The following is an 11,772-nucleotide window of genomic DNA, read 5'->3' as shown; positions in this document are numbered from 1 at the left end:
GAGGAGGAAGAGGAGATGCCTCTGAGTCGCTCTTTGTTTCCTGTCAGAGTTCTTGTTGTTCCTTCTGCGGAGAACAAGAAGCTCTTTATCTCCAAGGAGAATAAATCTGAGTTTATTAAAACCAGAGCTCCCAGTCAGAATAGATGCGTTAAAAACTTCATGTTTCTATATTATCAGAGTAGTATTTTGATTAAAAACTTCATGTTTCTATATTATCAGAGCAGTATTTTGATAAAAAACTTCATGTTTCTACATTATAAGTATTAGGAGGAGTATTTAAACTCTGAACAGACACTTCTGATTGTTTTATGTTCTTATATTTAACTTCATATTTTCAGAGTCAAACAATTTCTCACTTTTTTGGAGACGTTTTAAATGAAACTATTGGAGTTCTTGGTGGACGACAGCGGTCAGACGTTCAATCAGATCATTTAGAAGTTGAACCTCATTCGAGGTGAAACACGATGTTTCACATTTAAGATTCATAAACTTCTAGTTTCCTAAAAAGAGAGCAGTATTGATTTTAAAGTTGGACTTTGCTGCAGAGCAAACACTTTCTATGACGTCATTCTGTCAACAGCTTTCAGGACGTTCTGTTTTGAATAAAACTTTATTGAACTGGTCAACGTTTGATTTGATGATTATAACTTTAATTCAACGTGTTTAAAAACATAAAAAGAAGTGAAAGCACGTTTCAAGTTGTCCAAGTTATGTTTTTATTGTTTAATTCAAGATGTTTTTATCCCAGTTGGATCTTTTATTCCTCACAAATCACTCAGCCTGCAGCGGACTTGTTGCCTTCTGGCTCGAGTTGATGCTGCAGCTGCGGAGAGGAGTCTGGACATGTGACCTCACACAGGAAGAAGAAGTTGAGTCACAGATTCCTCCTCCAGGGAAGCTCCCGGCCCCGCTGCCCGCACAGCCCGCACAGCCCGCAGAGCCCGCACAGCCCGCAGAGCCCGCACAGCCCGCAGACAGGATGCCGCGCTGCGGACTCCTGTGTCAGTACGAGACCAGCAAGCTGGTCCGCATCCAGAGCGTCCGGCTCGGATCCCTCAAGTGGAGCCTGAACGCAACCATACTGCTGTTTATCTGGTGAGCGGTGCGCGGTCACGGTCCCCGCGGAGCCGCGCATGCGCGTCGCGGCTCTCTGTTCGCTTTCTAACACGTTAACGCCTCCAATGCACGAAGTGATAATCAATAAGTGATAATCAATAAAGATGCTTATTGGTCTCTGAAAGAAGCCGAGCCGTGGACCCGCAAGTCATTTAAAATGTATTTTATTTTGAAGGAGCAGCCCGTATCTGGGCCTTAAACGCTTTTATTGTGAAATAGTTTACGTTTTTTGAGGTATAGTTACTTTTATGTTATTTGTTTACAATGATCCCTGAAATATTTAACGTTTGAGAGTTTAAGGAGTGAATTTGTTTTTATCTTCATGAATTAAATATTTGGCGTTTTAAATGAACGAAATGAGTGAAAAGTTAAACAGCGCCACCACCTGGATGTGGATATATATGTTGAATGAATATTTACAGGGTTCTTGTGTTCATGTGCTCATGCGTTCATGTGTTCATGTGTTCATGCGTTCATGTGTCCATGCGTTTATGTGTTCATGTGCTCATGTATTCCCATGCTCATGTGTTCAGGTGCTCATGCATTCATGTGTTCATGTGCTCATGTGTTCCTGTCCTCATGTGTTCATGTGCTCATGTGTTCATGTATTCCCATGCTCATGTGTTCAGGTGCTCATGCGTTCATGTGTTCATGTGCTCATGTGTTGATGTGTTCCCATGCTCATGTGTTCATATGCTCATGTGTTCATGCGTTCATGTGTTCATATGTTTATGAGTTCATGTGTTCATGTGCTCATGTGCTCATGTGTTCATATGTTTATGTGTTCATGCGCTCATGTGTTCATGTGTTCACGCGCTCATGTGTTCATGCGTTCATGTGCTCATGTGTTCATGTGTTCATGCGTTCATATGTTCATGTGTTCATGCGCTCATGTGTTCATGTGTTCACGCGCTCATGTGTTCATGCGTTCATGTGTTCATGTGTTCATGCGCTCATGTGTTCATGTGTTCCCGTGCTCATGTGTTCATATGCTCATGCGTTCATGTGTTCCTGTGCTCATGCGTTCATGCGCTCATGTGTTCATGCGTTCATGTGCTCATGCGCTCATGTGTTCATGCGTTCATGTGCTCATGTGCTCATGTGCTCATGTGTTCATATGTTCATGTGTTCATGCGTTCATGTGTTCACGCCCCGCAGCATCATGCTGCTGTGGAACAGGAACTACCAGGAGTTTGAGCTGCTGGTGAGCTCCGTCACCACCAAGCTGAAGGGCGTGGCGCGCGTCCGGCTGCCCGGCGCCGAGGACTCAGTCTGGGACGCGGTGGACTACAGCGGCCCCTCTCAGGTACGGAGGTACGGAGGTGGAGTTGTGTCTTTATTACGCAAACAACAACAACATGTTTTGTTTGCGTGATGAAGACACAACTCTTCCTTCAGAACCCTCTGGGTCCTTTTTGGGGTCCAGATGTGAACTTTTATCTTGTCGTCCTTCTCAGGAGAAAAACTCCTTCTTCGTGGTGACCAACGTCATCGTGACGAAGAACCAGAAGCAGGGGAAATGTCCCGAGGTGCTCGTCTTCATCATCATCACCATCATCATCTTCATCGTTGAGGTTAATCATGAAGCAGCGGCGAGGACTCGCTCAGCAACGCCGTGTGTTTGTGTTCCAGGTTCCTCTGAGGGGACGATTGTGTCGCAGCGACGCCGACTGTGAGGACGGAGGCTGGGACCATCAGACCCACGGTAGACCTGCTGCTAGTCCTGGTCCTCTAGAGACCTGCTGCTAGTCCTGGTCCTCTAGAGACCTTCTAGTCCTGGTCCTCTAGAGACCTGCTGCTAGTCCTGGTCCTCTAGAGACCTTCTAGTCCTGGTCTTCTAGAGACCTGCTGCTAATCCTGGTCCTCTTGAGACCTTCTAGTCCTGGTCCTCTGGTTCTAGAGAGTTCTTCTTAAAGTTCCTCATGTTCAGTTTCTTCTCTGCAGGAATCCAGACCGGTTCGTGTCTGAAGGTCGGCGTGTTAAAGAAAACCTGCGAGGTCTCAGCCTGGTGCCCCGTAGAGAGCAGGACCAAACCTCCAAGGTGCTCCTCTCTTTCTCTCTCTCTCTCTCTCTCTCTCTCTCTCTCTCTCTCTCTCTCTCTCTCACTCCTCTCTCATTCTCCGCCCTGCAGACCCGCCCTGCTGGCGGCAGCAGAGAACTTCACGGTTCTCATCAAGAACAACATCCGGTTCCCCGCGTTCAACTTCATCCGGTGAGACCGGACGCTTCCATATTCTACATATTCATGATCCAGACCTTTTCAGACTCTCGGGCCTCAAACAGACTGTTGACATTTGTTGTTGTTGTTGTTTTCCAGGAGGAACATCCTCCCGGAGATGAACGACGACTACCTGAAGAGCTGCCGGAGGGACAAAGACAAGCTGTGTCCCATCTTCAGACTGGGAGACGTCGTCCGAGAGGCCGGGGAGAAGTTCTCAGAGATGGCCGTGGAGGTGCCCCTATGACCCAAGACCAGTCTTTACTGACCCCAGACTAGTTCACTGACCCCAAACCAGTCTGTTCTGACCCCAGACCAGTTTACTGACCTTAAACCAGTTTACTGACCTTAAACCAGTCTGTACTGACTCCAGACCAGTTTACTGACCTTAAACCAGTTTACTGACTCCAGACCAGTTTACTGACCTTAAACCAGTCTGTACTGACTCCAGACCAGTTTACTGACTCAAAACCAGTTTCTTCCTCCACTTTCATCAACAAGACCTTCAAGAAAAGCGGAAATAAAACCGCCAAAAAAGATCAAAATAAAAAGAGGAAGCGCTGCCTCGACAAACGTGGAAGTGGAAAATCAGTGAATCATGAACAAAAATCCCATTTAAACATTTAAACTGAGCTCGTTTTTATTTGACTATTTTGTCTGTTTGTGTGTATATTTCTCCTTAACTTCACCGTGGTGCCTTGTGGGTAATAACCGGCGCTTCCTCCGTCCGCCACAGGGGGGCGTCATCGGCATCCTGATCAAGTGGGACTGCAACCTGGACCGCCTCATGCGGCGCTGCCGGCCCGCCTACTCCTTCAGACGGCTGGACGAGAAGGAGAGCAACAGGACGCTCTACCCGGGGCTCAACTTCAGGTGAGCCACGCCCAGGGTCACGCCCAAGGTCACGCCCAGGGTCACGCCCAGGGTCACGCCCAAGGTCACGCCCAGGGTCACGCCCAGGGTCACATTTCTTTGGTCTTCTGCTCAGGTTTGCTAGGTACAGCACGGTGGACGGCGTGGAGCAGCGGACGCTCTACAAAGCATTCGGGATCCGGTTCGACGTCCTGGTGTTCGGACAGGTGAGCTTCACCTGGTACCTTTTACTTTTAGGGCTTTAATTTAAACCACTCAGGGCTTTTTATGAGATTATTATCTATATGTTTTAGTCTGCGCTTGTATTTATGTTTCAGACGTTAAAATCTGATCATAAACTCTTTTTCGTCTTTGCAGACAAAAGCGTTTGTTTCTAGAAGCAGTTTCATACGGGCATGGAAAACCTGGAGAAGTCATGACATTTTAAAATGGTTGTCCTTGAAAAAGTTGTAGAAAAGTCCTGGAAAAGTCATTGAAAAATTATAGAAAAGTTGTAAAAAAAAAAAAGACGTAGAAAAGTCGTGGAAATGAGATTTTAAGTCAGCAGGAGAGCTAGTAACATTAGTAACAATGAGATTTTAAGTCTTGGAAACAATGAAACCTGGTCAGGATGTGTATGATTGTGTTTAATCTCTGATGATGAACCTGTCTGTAATCTCTGGTTATGAACCTGTCTGTAATCTCTGGTTATGAACCTGTCTGTAATCTCTGGTTATGACCCTGTCTGTAATCTGGTGATGAACCTGTCTGTAATCTGGTGATGACCCGGTCTGTAATCTGGTGATGACCCTGTTTGTAATCTGGTGATGACCCTGTTTGTAATCTGGTGATGACCCGGTCTGTAATCTGGTGATGACCCTGTCTGTAATCTGGTGATGACCCTGTCTGTAATCTGGTGATGAACCTGTCTGTAATCTGGTGATGACTCGTGGTCGTTCCTCTTCAGGCGGGGCGCTTCAGCTTGGTGCAGCTCGTGCTGTACGTCGGCTCCACGCTGTCGTACTACGCTCTGGTGAGAACAACCAGCTTCTGGTTACACAACGAGGAACACACAACGAGGAACACACAACGAGGAACACACAACGAGGAACACACAACGAGTAACACACAACGAGGAACACACAACAAGGAACACACAACGAGGAACACACAACGAGGAACACACAACAAGGAACACACAACGAGGAACACACAACAAGGAACACACGAAGACTTCCAGTTCCATCTGCTCATATCAAGCGATAACATGAAAGATGCAGAATCTTCCAGAACAATATGAAAACAAATTATATAATCATCATATTTTACCTCATATATTTGACATATTGTATGTAATATTTTACCTTATATTTAGTTATCTAATATAGTGTGTGTGTGTGTGTGTGTGTGTGTGTGTGTGTGTGTGTGTGTGTGTGTGTGTGTGTGTGTGTGTGTGTGTCCAGACCACCGTGATGATAGACTGGCTCATCGGGACCAGCTGCTACTCGGCCGAGGTCGGACAAAACTACTCTGAGAAGAAGGTGGAGGCTGTAGCGGACAAACAGAAGGTGACTACACACACACACACACACACACACACACACACACACACACACACTATATACAGTCCCATCCCTGTAATAATCGTGTGTGTGTGTGTGTGTGTGTGTGTGTGTGTGTGTGTGTGTGTGTGTGTGTGTGTGTGTGTGTGTGTGTGTGTGTGTGTGTGTGTGTGTGTGCAGTGCATCCTCTGCGTGTCCTACGTCGATGAGAGAAACATCCGGCTGGTGAAAAGATCTCTGAAGAAAAGTTTACAACTCGTTAAACCGAAGTCGGTTGAGCAGCGCAAGGTGACGCCTCATAATATATATATATATATATATATATATATATATATATATATATATATATATATATATATATATATATATACATGACAAATGTTTTTAGAAATGGTTTAAATATGAGAATTATGCATTATCTTATTTAATATGTGCTGGTTTTCATGTGTTTCCAGAACATAAATTATTGTTTCAGTCAAAAGTTTTAACGGAAACAATTCATAATATTTCTTTTCATCGCTTCATAAATCAGGAAGATAGTGTGGAAGGACATGAATAAATCTATGTAATCCTGACAGGAGGACAGTGGACACCTGAGAGCCGCAGTCTGTCTGCTCCAGCCGGGCCACGCCCCCTCCCATGACCCCGCCCACAAACATGACCCCGCCCCCTCCCATAGCCCCGCCCACGACCCCCTCCACAAACCGGATCCTGCCCATAAACCTCCCTACGACCCCGCTCACGACTCTGACCCCTCCCACAACCCCGCCCAGAGCCCCGCCCCCGCTCGCCGCCCCGCCTGGTGTCAGTGTGGCGGCTGCGCTTCCTCCCCGCTCCCCCAGGAGGAGCTGTGCTGCCGGCGGGGCACCGGCGCCTGCGTCGCCTCGTCGCTGCCGTTCGAGCGGCTGGTGCTGCAGCGCCCCCTGCTGGAGGCCGTCCTCCTGTACCGGGACCCCCTGACCCCACCGCCCGCGGGCCGAGGCCGGACCGCCGACCTGCGCCGCTGCGCCTACGCCCAGTACATCAGCTGGAGGTTCGGCGTCCCGCCCGCCGGCGCCCACCCGGCCATCCCCAGCTGCTGCGTGCGGAGGATCAGGGACGAGTACCCGAGTCCCGACGGACGGTACGGCGGCTTCAGGCCAGCCGGGACACCGTCCGCGCGGGCCGGCGCCAACGTGGAGCTCTGTTAGGAGCGACTCACCGGCTAACGGTTAGCTCTAAGAGGAGCGACTCACTGGCTAACAGTTAGCTATGAGAGGAGCGACTCACTGGCTAACGGTTAGCTCTAAGAGGAGCGACTCACTGGCTAACGGTTAGCTCTAAGAGGAGCGACTCACTGGCTAACGGTTAGCTCGAAGAGGAGCGACTCACCGGCTAACGGTTAGCTCGAAGAGGAGCGACTCACTGGCTAACGGTTAGCAATAAGAGGAGCGACTCACCAGCTAACGGTTAGCTCTGAGAGGAGCAACTCACCGGCTAACGGGACTTTTGTTCATCTGCATTACGGAAACAAAGCAACGGCAGAGGAAGCAGTCAACGCATCGGGTTCTAACAATCTCTAACGCGGCTTCACCTCCTCACGTAAGCGTCACTAACAGCTCAGACTCAAGCGCTCGCATGCGGCTCGTCTCGAAGGTTTTGTTCCTTCGCGCGAACGTTGACGCCTAAAAGATCTCGGAGCAAAACCTGGAGCTTCGTCTCGGCTCTTTAACAGAAGCGTAAAAACAGTTTGTCTCTTGTTTAATAAAGGAATCCTATATTTAGATAACAACAACGACACCGGAGACACACACTCTATACTTAAAGCTCTTTTTGTGGTTGTTTTGTGTGTCTTTGTGGTTGTTGTGTGTCTGACATGCTGCTGGCTGGAGCTTCATCGTTACTCTGCAGATGAGAGATCAATCCTCTCATTTCACTCTCGGTAAGAAAGACAATAAATATTTGTTCCCAATTGTTGTGAATCTTTTTCTTTTTATAGTCATGAAGCACAACAACGCAACATGACCCACAACAACAACATGCTTTTGTGTGTTCCAGTTCCACTCAGAAGTCACTAAACGTGTTGGTTTGTGTCTCGTATCAGTCGTATGAAGAATTTATTTTCTCTACAAAAATGACTTTTTTTGTTGGCGGTCTTTGTGTGTTTGTCTTGTGTTGTCCATACTTATGCTGCTTAGTTTATGTGTCTTTGTAGTTGTTTGTCTCTTTGTTCATTTTATTTCTCTTTGTTGTCATTTTGTTTTAATTTGTGGTCATTTTTAATCTCTTAGTGGTCATTAAGCATTAACTAAATGGTTTTGTTAAAATTACTATGATATATAATAATATTATGCTTTTAAAACGTTGTTCTGAGTTTAGTTGGATGCAATTTGTGACGTCACCACTAGATGTCAGTAAAGCTCCACTGTCCCTTTAAGAAGAAAAAAGCCTGCATCTTCAAGTAAAAGCAAAGATGTTTTATATATGAAATATATTCTAGATAATTGTGCATTATGGACCTTTTCATAGTAATATATGTTATGATCATGAGTCTATTCATTAGTGTATTGTGTTATCATTATTAGTGATGCATTAAGACCATTACAGTGTGTGAAAGAACAACAGGATGAAAGCTGGTAGAGGCGGGGCATGAGCTGATGTCACATGTCACATGGTCACATGTCACATGGTCATCTGGTCACATGTCACATGGTCATATGGTCACATGTCACATGGTCATATGGTCACATGTCACATGGAGAGATTAAATGGAACCCCTTGTCAGTCTACCAGGTAAACAGGTAACCAGGTAGGCAGGAAGCGTGTCTCTCATGATGGTGTGACGTGGTGTCATGACGCATGCTGAGTTGAATGTGTAGAAGGTTTTAAAGCAGGCTGAGTGTGAGCAACGCATTGGTTTCTGGTTCCGGAGTCTAACTGGCAAACAAATTGATTCAGTCTCTACAGTTCTTATCATTTCCAAGCCTTTTATAGGGTGAAATTGGTTTTATTTTCCATTTTTAACAGCAATTAAACTGTCTGAAAAGGCTCTTGGACTTCTGGAGATGAATGAATTATACTGATGTCCTCTTATTAAGGACGCCATTAGAAGGTTTCAGAGCTCTTAATCACTGGAGATCTCAGATTAGTTAAGACCCAACTTATTTCACCATCTTTTACTAAACTAAGTAGTTTTAGAAGCTGTGTCACTGATGATGATCGAACCACAAGGTTCCCACAATGCATCATTCCCATCATGGATGTTCCACATGGACTCTTTAATGAGAGTATTTTCATTGCGTCCTGTAGGGGTGTAATAATATCTATAAAGTACCGTTATACAGTTCATAACGTCGCCCCCGGCTTCATTGATGTTCATATTCCTCATTGTCCCACTAACAGCTGCTTCATGACAACCAAAAGCATCCATTGTGCAAACATTTCCCCCCCAAACGCACAAACACTGGTTTCATTGTAGAACGTTTGTCTTTGGGCAAAACACATGTCCCGAAAGCGAAGGTGATAACGTTCAACCCTCTGAACCCTCTGAACCTTCTGCTGCCGGCACATTTCACTCTGCGCGGCCTCGACGTGTCCTTCAGGGTAAACGTGCTCTCTGGAAACAGAACCATCAGGACGTACGTCTCATGGAGGGTTGAGAGTTGAATTTTTTTTTCTCGGAATTGTTGTCACATGACATGTCGGCCTCAGCTCAAACAAACATGGCTTCCGAGTTGCGTTCAGGAGTTCAGAATTTACAGCTCAGAATTCAGAACTTAACTAACTTTAATAGCTCTACTGCTAACGCGACTAGCTCTCCTGTTAACGTTATTAGCTATCCTGCTAACGTTACTGGCTCTCCTGCTAACGTTACTAGCTCTCCTGTTAACGTTATTAGCTATCCTGCTAACATTGCTAGCTCTCCTCCCACGTTACCAGCTCTACTCCTGACGTTACTCGTTCTCCTGCTAACGTTACTAGCCATCCTGCCAACGTTACTAGCTCTCCTCCTGACGTTACTAGCTCTACCCCGGACGTTACTAGCTCTCCTGCTAACGTTACTAGCTCTTCTCTTAACGTTACCAGCTCTCCTCCTGACGTTACTAGCTCTCCTGCTAACATTACTAGCTCTCCTGTTAACGTTATTAGCTATCCTGCTAACGTTACTAGCTCTCCTGCTAACGTTACTAGCGCTCCTCCTGGAATAATCAATGGAATTAATGCTTATTGCTACTTATTTGCATATTAATGCCAGTTACGCACATTTTGTGTCTCCTGCTGTCATAATACATTCACACTATGATCAATGGGGCTGCTGTGCTTTGGGGTGATGGATAACCGTACCGGAGCCACCTGACCTTCCTAGAAATATACATTAACTGGTGCTGGGTTAAAAAAGCCTCGAAGGCCAAACTAAAAATATCTGAACACAGGGGCTTTCATGGTGAACACAAACATCTGCCTATGAACATCCTCATAAATTACATAGTCATGCGTCTGCAAATGAAAACCTAAAGAATACTGTGAATCTCCACAAAAGGATCCCTCTTGGCTCTTTAGTTCTGCCGCCTCGGGTCGGCATGCGGCTCTCTAGCGGTCTGGACTTCCGGGCTGTTGAGATCTTTGGATTTTTTTTTTGCTGCTGGTGCTTGAACCGCCACATCACAAGTGCCCACCTTCCCCAACAGGCACAAGGTAGCTTCCGCCCATCTGCCTGCTGTCCGCCAGCGTCTGCCAGCATCTGCTAGCGTCTGCTAGCGTCTGCCAGCGTCTGCCAACGTCTGCTAGCGTCTGCCAGCATCTGCTAGCATCTGCTAGCGTCTACCAGCGTCTGCTAGCATATGCTATCGTCTGCTGGTGTCTGTCAGCGTCTGCTAGCGTCTGCCAGTGTCTACCAGCGTCTGCTAGTGTCTGCCAGCGTCTGCTAGCATCTATCATCGTCTGCTAGCGTCTGCCATGGTCTGTCATCATCCGCTAGTGTCTGTCATCGTCTGTCAGCGTCTGTCATCGTCTGCTAACATCTGTCATCGCCTGCTAGCGTCTGTCATCGTCTGCTAGCGTTTGTCATCGCCTGCTAGCGTTTGTCATCATCTGCTCGCGTCTGTCATCGTCTGCTAGCATCTGCCATTGTCTGCTAGCGTCTGATATTGTCTTTCATCGTCTGCTAGCGTCTGTCATCATCTGCTAGCGTCTGCCATCGTACGCCGGAGTCTGCTAGCACCTGCTAGTTCGTGTTTAATGTCCAAGATGTCAGACACTCTGGACTGCTCGTGCTGCCGACTCCGCGGCTTCGTCAGCCGGTCAGAAGCGGCGCTTCTAACCTTCTGACCTGCAGAAAACACAAGCGCAAAAACGGACATGTAAACATGGCGGTTAATCTCCTTCCCGCCCACCTCAGCGCTGCTCGCCATAACAACGAAACAAAAGCGGCGTGTCTGAATGCCGCCTCTGTTCCCCCACCGTCAGACGGCCCGGAAGCGAGAGACGTTCCCTCCGGCTTTCCGTCTGAACCAGACATTCCAGGAGAGGCTTTTAGCTTCATGTGGCGAGTCAGCAGACGGCGCCGGTCGGCAGTGACGCATTCGCTTATCGAAACGCCGCTTTGGTTTCTCAAGACGATGCAACGGATCCAACGGGTCCAACGGGAAGCGACTCGTGACAGATTGGATGCAATTAAAATAAACGTATGAAAGCTGATGATTTGATGTAAACTTGAAGCACACTTCTTTGTAGCTCGCGTCCACACTTTGATATTCATACATTATTTCTGCAAAGGTGTTTTGCTTATTCATCAGTCTTGTGAAGCGGCCACTGCACAAAATAAATACGCTTGAGTAATCTAAATTATGTTTGTGTGTGTGTGTGTGTGGACATCAGTCCTCTTCTTTACACCTTTTAACGGCTCAACATTTCTTCCTCTGGTCCATCTTTTCATCTCTCTCCTTTCATCAGACGATGGTAGCTGCAGGGATTCTCCTCCTGATCAAAAGATTTGCCTCACTTTATTCTGTGTGTGTGTGTGTGTGTGTGTGTGTGTGTGTGTGT

The 11,772-nt window shown here is 46.8% G+C and overlaps 1 protein-coding gene across 1 annotated transcript; it reads left to right on the top strand.

The window, feature by feature from the left end:
• The first annotated feature begins 918 nt into the window (after positions 1-918).
• p2rx7 (purinergic receptor P2X, ligand-gated ion channel, 7) lies at positions 919-7,996 on the top strand. Its single transcript, XM_068596260.1, has 13 exons — positions 919-1,095; positions 2,275-2,422; positions 2,574-2,645; positions 2,749-2,821; positions 3,061-3,157; positions 3,248-3,328; positions 3,434-3,569; positions 4,071-4,207; positions 4,323-4,413; positions 5,154-5,219; positions 5,650-5,754; positions 5,929-6,036; positions 6,327-7,996. The coding sequence occupies exons 1-13, from the start codon at positions 980-982 to the stop codon at positions 6,936-6,938; spliced, it is 1,842 nt and encodes a 613-aa protein (XP_068452361.1). The 5' UTR covers positions 919-979; the 3' UTR covers positions 6,939-7,996.
• The last annotated feature ends 3,776 nt before the right edge of the window (positions 7,997-11,772 follow it).

This window comes from Clinocottus analis, unplaced genomic scaffold (assembly GCF_023055335.1).
Source record: "Clinocottus analis isolate CAN_PGR_092001 unplaced genomic scaffold, fCliAna1.0.p SCAF_35, whole genome shotgun sequence".
NCBI classification, from domain to species: Eukaryota; Metazoa; Chordata; class Actinopteri; order Perciformes; family Cottidae; genus Clinocottus; species Clinocottus analis.
This window is presented reverse-complemented; position numbering and strand designations above follow the sequence as displayed.